The sequence below is a fragment of the Bos mutus genome, chromosome 6 (assembly GCF_027580195.1).
Source record: "Bos mutus isolate GX-2022 chromosome 6, NWIPB_WYAK_1.1, whole genome shotgun sequence".
Classification (NCBI taxonomy): Eukaryota; Metazoa; Chordata; class Mammalia; order Artiodactyla; family Bovidae; genus Bos; species Bos mutus.
In genome coordinates, this window is record NC_091622.1 from 77566132 (window position 1) to 77585913 (window position 19782).

Sequence of the window (19782 nt, forward strand, 5' to 3'; positions counted from 1 at the left end):
TTTATTAAACCCAGCTTCAGATTATAGTAAATATATGCAATTTTCCATCCTTTGTTTTGCAAAGTTTCAATCCCTGTAAATATTCATTTCTTAGACAATGTAAGTAGAGGATAGTAGTCTGCTGAAAAGAAATATTAGTTTACCATGTTCAGGAAGGTATACTGGGAAAGGAAAGGATGGGCTAAGACTATAGAAATCTAGACTGTTTTGGTCCTATCATATGTACATAGAAGTTGAGAAGATTACACTTTCAATTATTGGATTCCTATCTATTGGAAAGATTTATTTTATGTTGATAGTGAATACATAACCACAAATATATGAACTTTTGTCACCCATTTACTAGTATTGTGAATGGCAGCTTGGAGGAAACTAAGGGAATGGAGTGAGAGTGAGAATTTGTCTTCCGTTCTAGACTACTTTGTTCATACCTCTCCATCCCATTTTCAACTTCATTTTCTCCCATGAGTTTACAGACACTTCAAAGACATGAAGGTGTCCTGAGCCTTTGGGCTTCTTTTCAACAAAGCTGCCAATTGCCTGATTTCCAAAGTCTAGTCCAACATAACCCAGAAGACAGCAATCCAAAGGCTGAAAGAGTAGATGGTGATCTAGAGGGGAACTATTTTTTTTTCCATCTACTGTATATCACATTTGTTCTACATAACTACAGAATCAGACAGAAATTTATATGTGTTCCATATATTGGTTCCTTCTGTTTTTATCAGTACACATTAAAATTTTTATGGAAAAAGAGGAAATTTGGAAAAATGGGGTAAAAGTGTATCAGGTGAAGCACTAATGGAGAGTCTAGTCAAATAAATGTTATCATACCAATGAGACCAGTGGAGACTAACATAACTTTACAGACTTTCCCCCTTGCCATTAACCATAACTACATCTCCATATCATTCACATATGTGCTGCAAATACGTGAATAGTTTAATAGTACAAATCTGCTTTGCTTAAATGAATTTCTGTGTTCATAACATTTTCATTCATGTATATCTCCTCAAGCTTGAAAACTTGTAAGTTCTCATTAAAATCTTGAAGTACTTATACCACCTGTCTTACATTTCCTGTCAATAAACTTACCGTAACATTTTTTTCAGTGTCAGTATTGTTGATACAATATGACTATGTTAACTAAAGACAAACTATTTGATAACTCTTAATTTTCTCTTCTCTTTGCAGGTCATGGGTTATAGGTGCAATAGCTCTTCTCTGCCTATTAGGATTGACCTGGGCCTTTGGACTCATGTATATTAATGAAAGCACAGTCATCATGGCGTATCTCTTCACCATTTTCAATTCTCTACAGGGAATGTTTATATTCATTTTCCATTGTGTCCTACAAAAGAAGGTAAGCTAGAATTCTCTGTTCAGGAACAAATGGCATACAAAAAAAAAAGAATAAATGGCATATATTCTATGATAACAAAACACCATAATATAAATCATTCTTGATCCTTTTGTCTCTGAAAAATAAATATATGATTTGGTTAATTTCATTTTTATAATAGAAGAGAAAAACAGACATAAAATGCAATTGTAAAAGTTGATGAATGTGTTAACAACAAAAGACAGAATCATATTTTGATTTAGACAGTGCACAAAAATAATATTCTTATAGATTTGACCTTATTGTCTTTGATATTATTGGCAGACACATGGAATTGTATATTAGGAAGTAGATGTTCTAAGATGTATGGAGGCAAAGAATATACATATGGCATAGAAATATATATTTTTCTATTTTTAAAAAACTAGTTGTATATTCTAAGAAATATAAATATCTAAACAATTTATGATAGAAAGCATTTATTATTTTAATGAATGGTAAAACACTTAGTAAATATCTCTATGTGTGTGTTAGTTGCTCAGTCATGTCTAACTCTTTGTGACCCTATGGACTTAGGCCCACCATGCTCCTCTGTCCATGGGATTCTCCAAGCAAGAATACTGGAGTGACTTGCCATTCCCTTTTCAAGGGGATCTTCCTGACCCAGGAATTAAACCCAGGTCTCCTGCATTGCACACAGATTCTTTACTGTCTGAGACACCAGGGAAACCTGAAGATCTCTGAACTTCTTTAAAAGCATATTTTATTAAAATTTATGATTTTGATGATTAGAATGCAATATTTAATTTTTATAATGGTCTATTTTTTATTATTTTTCACATCTACCAAGACCTAAAGTACTCATTTTAAAAGTTAATTTTAGCAACTAAACACTTACATTGCTTTTTTTTAAATCTCAACATTGATTTTCTCATCTTATACTTTTTAACTCAATTAAAAATGTGGTCTTTATAGTTCTGATCACATAGACCCCTGAGCCAAGACTGTGTCCGAATCCTAGTTCCTCTACTTAATGGCTTATGTGACTTTGGGCCATTTAATTAGCATGCATGTGCTCCAGTTGCCTCATGTATAAAGTGGAGCTAATAAAATAATTATGATATATTGAGATGTGGCACTGAAGATGAAATGGGAAAATGTGATTTTTTTTTCCCTAAGCAACAACAAGATCCACAGTTTTTCTTTGGAAAATGAAGAGTAAATATATCACTCTATATGATTTTGGGTTTGAAAGACTAAACAAATTTGAGAAATGTGTGTCCACTTATTGAGATGAGTTCAGTTTTATCCTGTTTTCAGCTTTATATCATGTTAGATATTAAAAATATGCTGGCATGATATTAAATGTAGGCTAGAATAACAATGTTGACTTAGGCCAGTTAATGTAGGTTACAGAAAACAGGTTAAGATGTTAGAATGGATGAATCTTCCTAAATACTTAATGTGCATACACCCCAATTGCAATCATTTAACCTAATAAATGTTTATTCTTTTTTACTCATGGCCCAATTGATGCAGGTGCCTAATGGAGGAACACAGCCAGTGACAGCTCAACTAACCTCACTATTTTATTTCGATAGTGATACCAACACCTTTACTAACACTTTGGATGTTGGTATCCAGCAGATAATCTGAGAAAAAGAGAGGGGACCTTGTATAAAAAGTCTGGAAATGGTTCATATCATTTCCACTCACATTCCATCAGATAGGACACTGTCAGTAGTACCACTCAAACTGCAAGCAAGGCTGGGAAACATAGTCTACCTCTTACACCCCAGGAAGATGGAGAATTGGGTATTATAATACAAACAGCTAGCAGGTGATGACACTTGGTCAGTGTGAAGACTTGGAGACATGAGCGATGAGTAAGAATAGAAATGGAAGAAAGTGTCTGAGGAGAAGAATGAAAAGATAGTATCTGAATTAAAGATGGGGGGAAGTGTCCAGAAGTAAACAGTGGTCAGTATTATAAAACACTGCAGAAAAGTCAGAAAGACTTGAAAAGATTTCTAGATTTTGTTAGAAAGGAGCCATAACTGATTGTCAAGAGAAATATGTAAAAAGGTGGAAGCAAAATCAGGAAAAGGTAGCATTTGTTCATGTAAATAAGGGAATACTGGGCCATCATAGGTGGTTATACTAACATTTTCAAATAAAGTAAACTGGATTGCCAATCCTTTTCTATATTAACTGGAAATTTTGTTTCAATGTGCGTATTGAAATTTTCTACAGAACAGAAAAGATTTTTGTGCTTTATGCATGAATTATTTTGATAGGGATTATTTTCATTAGCTAGTACCTACTAGAGTTTTCCCTTATTATTTTAGTATGTCCAAAATACACATCACTGTTTTGATATCCAGGTAGAGATACCAAACCTCAGAATCCAAAAACAAATTATGGGTTTTAGTATATGGAACATATTTAATAGAGGTGAATTTTTAAAAATTACATGTGATCAAGTTCAATTTTGTGATTCATTACAACAGAGTACAGCAAACTACAGTTTTCTTCTTGATTCATTCATTCACTGATGGACAGTTTGGTTACTTCCATATCTTGGCTGTTGTGAATAGTGCTTCAGTGAATATGGGTGTGCAGATATCTCTTTAAGATCCTGATTTTTGTTTTCTTGGGATATAAGCCCAGAAGTGGGATTGCTGAATCATATGGTAGTTCTATTTTCAATTTTGTGAGGCACTTTCATATTGCTTTCCATAAGAGTTGTATTTATTTATATTCCCACCAACAGGGCACAATAGCTCTCTTTCCTCCATATCCTCACCAATTCTTATTGTGGTTTAGTCTCTAAGTCATGTCCAACTCTTTGGAACCTTATGGGCTATAGCCCACCAAGCTCCTCTATCCATGAAATTTCCCAGGCAAAAATACTGGAGTGGGTTGCCATTTCCTTCTCCAGAGGATCTTCCTACCCAGGGATGGAACATGTGTCTCCTGTGTCTCCTGCATTGCGGCAGATTATTTACCCCTGAGATAGCAGAGAAGCACCAATTCTTATCTCTTGTTTTCTTCATGATAGCCATTCTAACATATGTGAAGTGATATCTAATTGTGATTTTGATTTTCATTTTTCTAATTAGTTATGTTGAGCATCTTTTCAAGCTAGCCATTTGCATGTCTTCTTAGAAAAAATGTCTATTCACTTCTTTAGTCCATTTTTAGTTGGACTGGTGGGGGCTACTTTTGAGTTGTATGAGTGCTTTGCATATTATTGGTGTTAACTACTTATCAGATGTATGATTGGCAAATATTTTCTTCCATTCTGTAGATAGCCATTCAACTCTGTTGTTTCTTTTGCTGTGCAGCAGCTTTTTAGTTTAATATAGTACAACTTACTCCTTTTTCTTTTGTTGCTTGTTCTTTCTATGTGTGTGTGTTAGTTGCAGAGTCGTGTCCAAGTCTTTGCGATCCCTGTTCATGGAATTCCTCCAGGCAAGAATACTAAAGAGTAGGTTGCCATTTCTTCCTCCAAAGGCTCTTCCCAACCCAGGGATTGAACCCGGGTCTCCCATATTTGGTGAGATGTAGTCCTCTCCACTAGTCCACAGATAGCTTCTTTTATATTGGAACCCACCTCATGTCCAGCACAGTTGCAGCTGCTCATGCGACCAGACTTCAGGAGAAAAGAGGCTCATTTACTTATGTATAAGCAGAAGCAGCCTAAGGGGCAGGTGTCTAACTTAACATGTACTTCCAAGAGCTTATGGATGCCCCCCAGTGAGGGCACCAGGGGTGCCATCTTTGGTGTTATCCCTCTACCTGCTCTAGCTCTGAGGTGCCATCTTTTTTTCCTCTCCACAGGGGTCTTAAATTTGTAAAAAAATTGATTGATTGATTTAATAAAGCAATGGCACCCCACTCCAATACTCTTGCCTGGAAAATCCCATGGACAGAGGAGCCTGGTAGGCTGCCGTTCATGGGGTCGCGAAGAGTCAGACACAACTGAGTGACTTCGCTTTTACTTTTCACTTTCATGCATTGGAGAAGGAAATGGCAACCCACTCCAGTGTTCTTGCCTGGAGAATCCCAGGGATTGGGGAGCCTGGTGGGCTGCTGTCTATGGAGTCACACAGAGTCAGACACGATTGAAGTGACTTAGTAGTAGTAGTAGGCCTAGGAATTCCCTGATGGTCCAGTGCCCAAGACTCAGCACTCCCAATGCAGGGGGCCCTGTTTGATCCTGAGTCAGGTAACTAGGTCTCACACACGGCAACTAAGAGTTCGCAAATTAGATGTTGTGTATCGTATAAGATAGTGAGGTTCAGTTTCATTCATTTACATGTGGTTATCCAGTTTTCCTAATGCCATTTATTAAGAGACTGTATTTTCCCCATTATTTATTCATAGCTTTCTTATCGATATTAGTTAACCATTTCAGTCCAGTTCAGTTGCTCAGTCCTGTCTGATCTTTGCAACCCATGGACTGCAGCACCTCAGGCTTCCCTGTCCATCACCAGCTCTCAAGCTTGCTCAAACTCATGTCCATTTTGTCAATGATGCCATCCAACCATCTCATCCTCTGTTGCCCAATTCTCCTCTGACCTTAAATCTTTCCCAGAATCAGGGTCTTTTCCAAGGAGTCAATTCTTGCATCAGGTGGCCAAACTATTTGGTGGCCAAAGAGTTTCAGCTTCAGCATCAGTCCTTCCAATGAATATTCAGGACTGATTTCCCTTAGGATTCACTGGTTGGATCTCCTGGCAGTCCAACGGACTCTCGAGAGTCTTTTCCAACACCACAGCTCAAAACCATTAATTCTTTAGCACTCAGCTTTATTTATAGTCCAACTCTCACATCCATACATGACAACTGGAAAATCATAGCTTTGACTAGATGGACCTTTGTTGGCAAAGTAATGTCTCTGCTTTTTAATACTAGGTTTGTCATAGCTTTTCTTCCAAGGAGCAAGCATCTTTTAATTCCATGGCTGCAGTCACCATCTGCAGTGACTTTGGAGTCCTCCAAAAAATAAAGTTTCTCACTGTTTTCCATAGTTTCCCCATCTATTTGTCATGAAGTAATGGGACTGGATGCCACGATTTTCGTTTTTGAATGTTGAGTTTTAAGCCAGCTTTTTCACTCTCCTCTTTCACCTTCATCAAGAGGCTTTTTAGTTCCTCTTCACTTTCTGCCGTAAGGGTAGTGTCATCTGCATATATGAGGTTATTGATATTTCTCCCAGCAATTTTGATTCCAGCTTGTGCCTCATCCAGCCTGGCATTTCTCATGATCTCTGTATATAAGTTAAATAAGCAGGGTGACAATACTTGACATACTGCTTTCATGATTTGGACTAGTCTGTTGTTCCACATCTGGTTCTAACTGATGCTTCTTGACCTGCATACAGATTTCTCAGGAGGCAGGTACCAAAGAGATGGTTTGGTACTCCATCTCTTTAAGAATTTTCCACAGTTTATCATGATCTACACAGTCAAGGGCTTTGCCATAATCAGTAAAGCAGAACTAGATGTTTTTCTGATATTCTCTTGCTTTTTCTATGATGCAGTGTTGGCAATATGATCTCTGGTTCCTCTGCCTTTTCTAAATCTAGCTTGAACATCTGGAAGTTCATGGTTTACATACTGTTGAAGCCTCACTGGGAGAATTTTGAGCATTACTTTGCTAGTGTGTGAGATGAGTGCAATTGTGCCGTAGTTTGAACATTCTTTACCATTGCCTTTCTGTGGGATTGGAATGAAAAGTGACCTGTTCCAGTCCTGTGGCCACTGCTGAGTTTTCCAAATGTGCTGGCATATTGAATGCAACACTTTCACAGCATCATCTTTTAGGATTTGAAATAGGTCAACTGTAATTCCATCACCTCCACTAGCTTTGTTCGTAGTGATGCTTCCTAAGGTCCACTTGACTTCACATTCCAGGATGTCTGGCTCTAGGTGAGTGATCACAACATTGTGGTTACCTGGGTTATGAAGATCTTTTTGGTGTAGTTCTGTGTGTTCTTGCCAACTCTTCTTAATATCTTCTACATCTGTTAGGTGCATACCATTTCTGTCCTTTATTGTGGCCATCTTCGCATGAAATATTTCCTTGGCATCTCTGACTTTCTTGAAGAGATCTCTAGTCTTTTCCATTCTATTGTTTTCCTCTATTTCTTTGCATTGATCACTGAGGAAGCCTTTCTTATCTCTCCTTGCTATTCATTGGAACTCTGGATTCAAATGGGTATGTGTTTCCTTTTCTCCTTTGCCTTTCATCTCTTTTTTTCAGCTATTTGTAAAGCCACCTCAGACAATGGTTTTACCTTTTTTCATTTCTTTTTCTTGGGGATGGTCTTGATAACTGCCTTCTGTTCAATGTCATGAACCACCATCCATAATTCTTCAGGCTCTCTGTCTGTCAGATCTAATCCCTTGAATCTATTTGTCACTTCCACTGTATAATCATAAGGGATTCAATTTAAGTCAAGCCTGAATGGTCTGGTTTCCCTACTTTCTTCAATATAAGTCTGAATTTGGCAATAAGGAGTTCATGATCTGAGCCACAGTCAGCTCCTGGTCTTGTGTTTGCTGACTGTATAGAGCCTCTCTAACTTTGGCTGCAAATAATATAACCAATTTGATTTTGGTATTGACTATCTGGTGATGTCCATGTGTAGAGTCATCTCTTGTGTGTTGGAAGAGGATGTTTTTACTATGAGCAGGTATAGACAAGGGTTTATTTATGGGCTCACAATCTGTTCCATTGGGCTTGCATTGTAGCTCAGCTGGTAAAGAATTTGCCTGCAATGCGGGAGACCTGGGCTTGATCCCTGTGTTGCGAAGATCCCCTGGAAAAGGGAAAGGCTACCCACTCCAGTATTCTGGCCTGGAGAATGCATGGACTGTATAGTCCATGGGGTCAGATAGAGTCAGAAACGACTGAGTGACTTTCACTTCAGAATCTGATCCTTTGTCTATTGATCTATTTTTCCAATACCGTACTGTTGGGATTACTATAGTTTTGTGCTATGGTGTGCAGTTTGCAATGTGATGCCTCCATCTTTGTTCTTTCTTCTCAGAATTGCTTTGGCTGTTTGGAGTCTTTGGTGGTTCTATATACATTTAAGGATATCTTTTTCTGTATCTGTGAAAAATATTGGAACTTTTATAGAAACTGCATTGAACCTATGGATAGCTTTGGTTCTTATGGACATTTTAACAGTCTTATTTCTTGTAGGAGGTTTTTCTTAAGCCATCTGACTGATTTCAATAATATGCTCATCTTATGTAGTTACTCATATTTGAGTAGAGAAATGTAAAATATTCCATTTTTTAGATCATTTGTTTTATAGGATTATTTGTTGATTGATTCAACTCATTAACAACAAAAATCAAACTTTGTATTGTCATTTTCTAGAGTGTAGATTGTATGATTGTGTCACCAGCATCTCTACTTTATCATTAAGGTTGTCAAGTTTTCTTTGTTGTTAATTATGTGAATCATCTCAGAAAGTTTCATAATTATTTTATTTCTGATCAGAGAGTATAAAAGAAATATTCTTTGGGCAGGTGTATTTTCTTTTCCATCTTTATTTTAGAACAACCTCATGTTGAATAATCACATGCCATATCTGATTGGGATAAGATGTTGTATCATGTGAAATAGTGGGTTAGAATATGCAAATGACTAAATTGACAAAAAATTATAATATGAAGAGATACCTCTCATGGAAATGGTGCATGTTATTTTTGCTTTTTTCTTTTTAACATACATGCTCACCACTTCAGATCTAGTCATAGAAAAATTAAGTCTGTAATGATTCAGTAAGTAATATAGCTAAACGTGGGACTAGGTATCACAAGATATCTTTATTTGCTGGTTATTTATATAATCAGTTCAGAATATTTAACATTTTTTGGTATATTTTCATGGTGAATTCCTTCTTATACAATACTGTTCCCTTTGAAAGTAACAGAAATGGAAGTGGTTCCCTTTCTTCTTCTTTCTCTAATAGCCTCTCTCTCCCCAAAATATCTGTTTAGGTTTAAATCACTTCACTAAAAAACACTTCCTCTTCTAAGGAGAAAACCATCACTTGTTGAGTTCATTAAGAAAAACAAAATAGGATATAGGTTATGGTGAAAATTTAGGTTCTAGGAGATATTTAATAAATTGAATACAAATTACTAAACTGTAATTGATAATGCCTCCATATGGGTGGAGATTTTTAACTTTCCTGAAATTCTAATTAAATATTTGTCCTCATTTTCTCCAGAGACAAAGAATGAGATAATCTAATAGATAATAATATATAATACCTTATGTTGGTTATAGCAATATTAGAAATGTGGCATCTTAGTGAGCGCTTTCTGATCATAGAGCACCCATGAGATTTGGATATTTTCACATAATGCATATCACTTAACCTTTTCAGTCTTTCAGTTTACTTTCATTGCTTAATCTTTTTAGTGTTCTTATTTGTAAAATGTCAGTAATAATTACTTCCTAGATTCGTTTTGAGTGAGGAGCCTAGCATCAGATCAAATCAGATCAGATCAGTCACTCAGTCGTGTCCGACTCTTTGCGACCCCATGAATCGCAGCACACCAGGCCTCCCTGTCCATCACAAACTCCCGGAGTTCACCCAGACTCACGTCCATCGAGTCAGTGATGCCATCCAGCCATCTCATCCTCTGTCGTCCCCTTCTCCTCTTGCCCCCAATCCCTCCCATCATCAGAGTCTTTTCCAATGAGTCAGCTCTTCGCAAGAGATGGCCAAAGTACTGGAGTTTCAGCTTTAGCATCATTCCTTCCAAAGAAATCCCAGGGCTGATCTCCTTCAGAATGGACTGGTTGGATCTCCTTGCAGTCCAAGGGACTCTCAAGAGTCTTCTCCAACACCACAGTTCAAAAGCATCAATTCTTCGGCGCTCAGCCTTCTTCACAGTACAACTCTCACATCCATACATGACCACAGTAAAAACCATAGCCTTGACTAGATGGACCTTTGTTGGCAAAGTAATGTCTCTGCTTTTGAATATGCTATCTAGGTTGGTCATAACTTTCCTTCCAAGGAGTAAGCGTCTTTTAATTTCATGGCTGCAGTCACCATCTGTAGTGATTTCGGAGCTCAGAAAAATAGTCTGACACTGTTTCCACTGTTTCCCCATCTATTTCCCATGAAGTGGTGGGACCGGATGCCATGATCTTCGTTTTCTGAATGTTGAGCTTTAAGCCAACTTTTTCACTCTCCTCTTTCACTTACATCAAGAGGCTTTTTAGTTCCTCTTCACTTTCTGCCATAAGGGTGGTGTCATCTGCATATCTGAGGTTATTGATATTTCTCCCGGCAATCTTGATTTCAGCCTGTGCTTCTTCCAGTCCAGCATTTCTCATGATGTACTCTGCATATAAGTTAAATAAACAGGGTGACAATATACAGCCTTGACGTACTCCTTTTCCGATTTGGAACCAGTCTGTTGTTCTATGTCCAGTTCTAACCGTTGCTTCCTGACCTGCGTACACATTTCTCAAGAGGCAGATCAGGTGATCTGGTATTCCCATCTCTTTCAGAATTTTCCACAGTTTATTGTGATCCACACTGTCCAAGGCTTTGGCATAGTCAATAAAGCAGAAATAGATGTTTTTCTGGAACTCTCTTGCTTTTTCCATGATCCAGCGGATGTTGGCAATTTGATCTCTGGTTCCTCAGCCTTTTCTAAAACCAGCTTGAACATCAGGAAGTTCACGGTTCACATTTTGCTGAAGCCTGGCTTGGAGAATTTTGAGCATTACTTTACTAGCGTGTGAGATGAGTGCAATTGTGCGGTAGTTTGAGCATTCTTTGGCATTGCCTTTCTTTGGTATTGGAAGAAGAACTGACCTTTTCCAGTCCTGTGGCCACTGCTGAGTTTTCCAAATTTGCTGGCATATTGAGTCCAGCATTTTCACAGCATCATCTTTCAGGATTTGGAACAGCTCAACTGGAATTCCATCACCTCCACTAGCTTTGTTCGTAGTGATGCTTTCTAAGGCCCACTTGACTTCACATTCCATGATCTGGCTCTAGGTCAGTGATCACACCATCGTGATTATCTGGGTCATGAAGATCTTTTTTGTACAGTTCTTCTGTGTATTCTTGCCATCTCTTCTTAATATCTTCTGCTTCTGTTAGGTCCATACCATTTCTGTCCTTTATCAAGCTCATCTTTGCATGAAATGTTCCTTTGGTATCTCTGATTTTCTTGAAGAGATCTTTAGTCTTTCCAATTCTGTTGTTTTCCTCTGTTTCTTTGCATTGATCACTGACGAAGGCTTTCTTGTCTCTTCTTGCTATTCTTTGGAACTCTGCATTCAGATGTTTATATCTTTCCTTTTCTCCTTTGCTTTTCGCTTCTCTTCTTTTCACAGCTATTTGTAAGGCCTCCCCAGACAGCCATTTTGCTTTTTTGCATTTATTTTCTATGGGGATGGTCTTGATCCCTGTCTCCTGTACAATGTCACAAACCTCAGTCCATAGTTCATCAGGCACTCTATCTATCAGATCTAGGCCCTTAAATCTATTTCTCACTTCCACTGTGTAATCATAAGCGATTTGATTTAGGTCATACCTGAATGGTCTAGTGGTTTTCCCTACTTTCTTCAATTTAAGTCTGAATTTGGCAATAAGGAGTTCATGGTCTGAGCCATAGTCAGCTCCTGGTCTTGTTTTTGCTGACTGTATAGAGCTTCTCTATCTTTGGCTGCAAAGAATATAATCAATCTGATTTTGATGTTGACCATCTGGTGATGTCCATGTGTAGAGTCTTCTCTTGTGTTGTTGGAAGAGAGTGTTTGTTATGACCAGTGCATTTTCTTGGCAAAACTCTATCAGTCTTTGCCGTGCTTCATTCCATATTCCAAGGCCAAATTTGCCTGTTACTCCAGGTGTTTCTTGACTTGCTACTTTTGCATTCCAGTCCCCTATAATGAAAAGGATATCTTTTTTGGGTGTTAGTTCTAAAAGGTCTTGTAGGTCTTCATAGAACTGTTCAACTTCAGCTTCTTCAGCGTTACTGGTTGGGGCATAGACTTGGATTACTGTGATATTGAATGGTTTGCCTTGGAAACGAACAGAGATCATTCTGTCGTTTTTGAGATTGCATCCAAGTACTGCATTTCAGACTCTTTTGTTGACCATGATGGCCACTCCATTTCTTCTTGCCCACAGTAGTAGATATAATGGCCATCTGAGTTAAATTCACTCATTCCAATCCATTTTAGTTCGCTGATGCCTAGAATGTCGACATTCACTCTTGCCATCTCTTGTTTGACCACTTCCAATTTGCCTTGATTCATGGACCTGACATTCCAGGTTCCTATGCAATATTGCTCTTTACAGCATCGGACCTTGCTTCTATCACCAGTCACATCCAAAGCTGGGTATTGTTTTTGCTTTGTCTCCATCCCTTCATTCTTTCTGGAGTTATTTCTCCACTGATCTCCAGTAGCATATTGGGCACCTACTGACCTGGGGAGTTTCTCTTTCAGTATCCTATCATTTTGCCTTTTCATACTGTTCATGGGGTTCTCAAGGCAAGAATACTGAAGTGGTTGGCCATTCCCTTCTCCAGTGGACCACATTCTGTCAGACCTCTCCACCATGACCCGCCCGTCTTGGGTGGCCTTACGGGCATGGCATAGTTTCATTGAGTTAGACAAGGCTGTGGTCCTAGTGTGATTAGAATGACTAGTTTTCTGTGAGTATGGTTTCAGTGTGTTTGCCCTCTGATGCCCTCTTGCAACACCTACCGTCTTATTTGGGTTTCTCTTACTTTGGCGTGGGGTATGTCTTCGTGGCTGCTCCAGCAAACCACAGCCATTGCTCCTTACCTTGGACAAGGGGTATCTCCTCACTTTGCTAGGAGCCTAGCATAGTTCCCAACAAAGAATGTTTAAGATGGAGAAGCTTCTTCATCTCACCCTTCTATCTCACCCTCACGCATATCTTCAACAAACACACACACAGAAGTTGTCACAGACTTATTTTAAAAAACAAAATATGAATTGGCTTGTAAATAATGAATAAAAATGATGATTTCTAATTAATGATAAATGGCATAAAAACTTGGTTGGAAACAATATAATTTAAATATATTAAAATATGTAATTTTGGCATAACCAATGAAAGGCTTTAAAGATTAGCACATCATGCCTCTTTGTTCTGCTCACACTGAGCACCTTTTTTCTCTTATCTATCCTATCTTTCAACTTAATTCACTAAACCAACAAATTCCAACATATATATATATTTTTTAATTAATTTATTTTTAATTGAAGGATAATTGCTTTACAGAATTTTGTTGATTTCTTTCAAACCTCAACATGTATCAGCCATTGGTATACATGTGAAGATTATTTCAGCAGTCTTCTCTGGGAAGCCTTTCTTGGTCCCTCTCTACTTCTATCAGGCACTCCTTCTCCATGCTTCGATTCACATGACTTTGTATCATTGTTCCTATCACATAATTTAGTGAATGTGAGTTCTTCAAACAAATCTGAATCTAGTCAGTATCTGATTTTGCCATATTATAGATGGAATGAACTGTAATATATTGAGATAATGTTTAATTTCAAATACTAACTTTACTATATCATACACACTCCTTATTTTTCTCTTGATTCTAAGTAAAATTTCTCAGGAAAGCATGTTTTTATAAGTTTGTTTTAAATAATATTACATTGTCACAAATTCTGGAAACTATGAACTCATGTGAAATCAATGAAATGCTAAAGATAATATATATACAATATTATTTCATAATGAATGTAAACTTTGTGAATATAAAACCAGTAAGTTATCCTATAATGTATTTTAATTGAGGAACAAGTAATTGGCATTTATTTTTCTTGATGTCACTAGTGGAGATATGATTTAGAACAATTTCTGTTTATTTTTGTAAGTCTTGTTTGATTAAATTGATTTCCCCCAGAATTGTTGATATATTTTCCTGTTTGAAAGTATCAGCTAAAAAATGTGTATCTCCTTTTATATTGTGATTTTTATACTACAAGGATTAGTTAATTGCAGTCCTATATAGGAAAACAATCATATTTCTCTGTAATTATTTAATAGAACTATTTTGATGAAGGTCTTCCCTCATAGTTCAGTTGGTAAAGACTCTGCAACGCAGGAGACCCAGGTTCAATTCCTGGATTGGGAAGATTCCCTGGAGAAGGAAATGGCAACCCATTCCAGTATTCTTGCCTGAAAAATACCATTGACAGAGGAGACTGGCAGGCTATAGTCCATGGGGTTGTAAGAGTTGGAGATGACTTAGTGACTAAACCACCACCATTTTGAGGGATAAATTTTAAATATTTTGAATTTTATATTCTCAAATTGACAATTTACCTCTTTTAAGAGAAATACATTTCAAAGAAATATAAATTATTTTAAAATGCTTAGCCCAACACATTCTTTTTTTCTGCTCTGTCTTTAAATATTTTGTCTCTTCTTTCTCTCTCACCTGTTTCCATTTCCTCTTCTCTCTAACTTCCTGGCTAGACCTCTGCCTAAATGATAGTTGCACCAATAGGGATACTTTGTATCAGATCTATGAAGCTAAACATAGTGTAGAAAAGTCTTTTAAGTTTTTGTTTTTTCAACTAAGAGATTATATCATTATGGTGTGATTGGGCATATGTGTGTTTATGTGTTTTAAAAAGTCCAGTTATACAAATTTCAATCTTCACAGTATGGATATTATTTTATATTGGATTCAATGCACGATACTGGATGCTTGGGGCTAGTGCACTGGGACGACCCAGAGGGATGGTATGGGGAGGGAGGAGGGAGGAGGGTTCAGGATGGGGAGCACATGTATACCTGTGATGGATTCATTTTGATATTTGGCAAAACTAATACAATTATGTAAAGTTTAAAAATAAAATAAAATTTAAAAAAAAACATAAAATATATTCTGAACAGACTTTCTTATTTATATCTGTAGGGCAAAATGTTTTAATTATCTGAAAATAAAACTCATGTACATTTTATATTTCTAGCTGAAATGAAGTCTTTGCTAATAGAAGTTAATGTTTTTGACTAGGTACGAAAAGAGTATGGGAAATGCCTGCGAACACACTGCTGTAGTGGCAGAAGTACAGAGAGCTCCATCGGCTCAGGGAAAACATCTGGTTCTCGGACTCCTGGGCGCTACTCCACAGGCTCACAGGTAAACAATATTTGTTAATTAAAATGAAATAACTCTTATCTGTATTCGATTATGAGTTGCTGTCCTTTCTTGATGAGATTTATTTTCTATCCCCAGCATTTAACAAAACACAATTTTGTTGTTTTGTATTAGTGTGTCTCAAATGAAAATGGTTATGACAGAAATTTAAGAAACCAAACTGCAAAAAAATTTGAAGTTTAGAGTCTAAGTTTGAATAGTAATTCATGATTTCAGATTGTTCCTAGTTGAATGAAAAATGAACGTGAGGAAAGGAATTTGACATATAACCTAAAATTTTAAGAAAGTAATACTTTACATAAATGTTCTTAATTACTTCTTTTAATTAGTCTAATAATTCTTTATTGTATACTGAATATATTTACTTATTAAATAGGTTTAATAGAAAGTTATAACTCATTTCATGTTGTATGCTAGTAGATCAAAGGGCAATTCAGAATACCAAAGTAGCATCATTGATTTAACTGGTTAAAGTGCTTGCTTCCATGAGTCCAGAACTTCAGTTCAGTTCAGCTCATTTTAGTCTCTCAGTCTTGTCTGATTCTTTGTGACCCCATGAACTGCAGCATGTCAGGCCTCTCTGTCCATCACTGACTCTTGGAGTTTACCCAAACTCACGTCCATTGAGTCGGTGATGCCATCAACCATCTCATCCTCTGTCGTCCCCTTCTTCTCCTGCCTCAATCTTTCCCAGCATCAGGGTCTTTTCAAATGAGTCAGCTCTTTGCATCTGGTGGCCAAAGTATTGGAGTTTCAGCTTCAACATCAGCACTAGATATATTAATAATGACTGCATCACCCCTCTCAAAGGAAATTCTGAACTTCTAAGTAACTTGTCTTCTATTTTCTACACAATGTCAGTCCAAAGATTACTATGTAGAAATTTCAGCAACTCTAGGATGCTAAAATGCACCAAATAAAAGACATATGTGGGTCATGCATGAGTGAGTTTGAGTTCCAATTACCAAACTAATATTTCTAAGAATATATGATTCAGTGGGAAAAACAATCATTTTGTAGTGTTGTTAACTGAAATTTTCTGAAGAAGACTTGAATTGAAATTCCAAAATAAATTTATAAATCAAGAGCATATTTTAACTCTATTAACGCAACCTTCTAAATTAATTTATTTTAATTTGTAAGTATTTATATACACATATATATAAAAAAAGATCATTTGTTCTTTGACTAATTCCAATTGGCTTATAAATATAATAGGTTCAGTTTCCCTAGACAATTCCATTCATATGCTTAGAAAATTAAATATCCTTGTAACCTTTAATTATAATATCACTTGCCAAGCTAATATATCTTATTCTCTAAAACACATTCATTGTCAGGCTGGACAGTTGTACACACTGAACTAGAACTTGAAAAACTCTTAAAAACCAAAGATAATAAACAATATTCTCAGAAATGTTTTCATCACACTAAAGGAGTTATGTTTTATTTTATAAATAAAACCACATATCTACTATCAATCTAATAGTTCCAACTAAACATTTTAAAACAAACATGTAACTGTCAAACCTATCAGTTATATGTTAGTTTTAGAATATTTATTTTTATTTTGACAAGTTATCTTGACATTTAACAACCACAAATTATCATAATAATCATGGAACTTATTCCCACATATAAGAATAGGCAGTTATTTAAAATTTGAATTTATTTTATTATTTCTATGGCTTAGTAAGGTTGAAAAGTTGTAAATTACGGAAGCAAATGTACCAAATTAGATGGACTAAGATTTCTGAGTCAGGACTAGTAAATTTTCATTCCGAATCTGAGTTTCATGTAAGAGTGCAGGCACACCTGGATACTTTCTGTATGACCTTCTTGTGATCCAGTCCTTCATTTTCAACCTGATAAATTCTTACCTCTCTTTTTTGTAACAGTCTTTTCAACAATTTTAAATTGAAATTTCTGAGATTCTGTATGTCATTTAACTTGATCTGTTTCTGCATTCCTTTCATATAACTGAGCTCATTAACCATTATCCCACAGCCATTTTATTGACAAATGTCTTCAGTGAAATCATAGTATTTTGGAGCTTCACACATTATATTAGAACAGAGTTGTGCAATGTTTAGCATTACTTCTAACCCACAAGATAAAATACTGCAGTTTAAAAGAACAATCATAAACTTTGTGAGTGTGTAGACCTTGTTTTAATTCTAGCCTTGCCATATTCCTACCAGCTGTGACACAAAACAAGTCATTAAATCTCATTAGCCCTCAATTTTTTCATAAGTAAAGTGGTTTCTGATTTCTTACATCATTAGGAAGATTAAGCTAATGTGTACAAACATGACAAATTGTGTATGCTCAAAAAGTTGGAATAGATATCACTTACTAGTGGCATTATTGCAGACTATAATTTCAGGTATATATTTTAAAGCCGTTTTTTTTTTTTTTTTTTGTACTTTTATAGTTATAACATCACAATTATAATATTGGGAAGAAAAACCTCACATTGTTTTCTTGTGCTTAATATAATATCAATTCTGTTTAACTTTGACAGTCTGACACTACACAGAGTACTATTACTTAAATATAGTCTGTTTAGGTAGAAATAGTAAACATTTTACATTAACTGTGAAATTCCATGCGCAACATCTAAAACATTCACTGATATTGAGGTAATATTTTGAGAGTATAGGTGTCTTTTTCCACATCAGAGAACTTCTAAAATAACAATCATTATTTTTTGTTGTTAAGAAACATTGGATTTATGTTATAAAATGCCAAGCAATATTATAAGCTCTGGTGATAAAATGGTTAAAAGACAACTTCATCCAAGATCTGGGGCTTTCATACTAACTGTAAAAGGCAGAAAATTTATTAACAATCAAATAAACCAACAGAAAATATCAGATTATAAAAGTTGCTGCAGAACCAAATATAGCCATATGATGCATAAAGTCCAGGTGGTTACTTGGATTAAGTGCTAGGCCAAGACTGTTGGGAGAAATGACAGGAAGGGTGTTCAGGGAAAGAGAATTTCAGGTGAGAGTGCATCAAATATAAAGCCATTTAGGTGGGTAAGAACTTGAAACTTTGGGAGTAGGAAGAATGTCATTGGTTCAAGTGGTGTGTGAATGGGAAATGAAGAAAGCTGGAGACGGATCCTTAGGTATTTGTAAGAGAACTGGAGTTTTGATTTTATTTTGACTATTTAGAAAGTTAAGGATATAATTTAGAAAAGGAGGTGACAGGAAATCACCCACATATAATAAAATCATGTGGCTACTGTGTAGGTAATGGAGGGATGTGATTTTCAAGACTAAAAAGTAAAAATCCTCTCCATCTGTTAATCTCCCAGTGGTAATCACTTATAAAAGATTGGTTTATAAAAACTCTGACTGAAGTATTGTTCTTTCCACCTTGACCTTTCATTAATTGTTCTGTCATCTATTCTCAGTTGTTTTGTTGAATTTGTAGATGTATTTACTTTTGTTATATAGTATTTTAAACCAAAAATATATGTACCATAGATTAAATTGTGAAGTGTAGTAATAAAATCAACACCTGTGAACTCATCATCAAACTTAGGAAATAGAGTATTTGCCATATGTTTTTCCCTTCTTGAAACTTCTCCCTAAGCAATCCCTGTATCTCCCTACCAGAGACAATCTACTAACCTTTGTTTGTCATTTTCATGACTTATTCTAAAAATTTCTTCACCTCTCCAAAAGATGTTAATTACTTCACCTAAAATATCTTTTTTTTTATTATTATTATTTTTTAAATTTTTTATTCCTTTATTTCTCATGTGTTCCCCATCCTGAACCCTCCTCCCTCCTCCCTCCCCATACCATCCCTCTGGGTCGTCCCAGTGCACCAGCCCCAAGCATCCAGCATCGTGCATTGAACCTGGACTGGCATCTCGTTTCATACATGACATTTCACATGTTTCAATGCCATTCTCCCAAATCTTCCCACCCTCTCCCTCTCCCACAGAGTCCATAAGCCTGTTCTATACATCAGTGTCTCTTTTGCTGTCTCGTATACAGGGTTATAAATTTACCATCTTTCTAAATTCCATATATATGCGTTAGTATACTGTATTGGTGTTTTTCCTTCTGGCTTACTTCACTCTGTATAATAGGCTCCAGTTTCATCCACCTCATTAGAACTGATTCAAATGTATTCTTTTTAATGGCTGAGTAATACTCCATTGTGTATATGTACCACTGCTTTCTTATCCATTCATCTGCTGAT

General features: G+C 36.2%; 1 protein-coding gene across 6 annotated transcripts in view; it reads left to right on the top strand.

Annotated features, from left to right (window-relative positions):
* The window catches only part of ADGRL3 (adhesion G protein-coupled receptor L3), a 956872-nt gene that overhangs the window by 893452 nt on the left and 43638 nt on the right, over nt 1-19782 (top strand). For all 6 annotated transcript variants that reach the window (XM_070372463.1, XM_070372465.1, XM_070372461.1 and 3 more), the window contains 2 exons: nt 1195-1363; nt 15415-15540. In XM_070372463.1, the coding sequence (XP_070228564.1) occupies nt 1195-1363; nt 15415-15540 (295 nt within the window). The remainder of the gene's footprint in view (nt 1-1194; nt 1364-15414; nt 15541-19782) is intronic.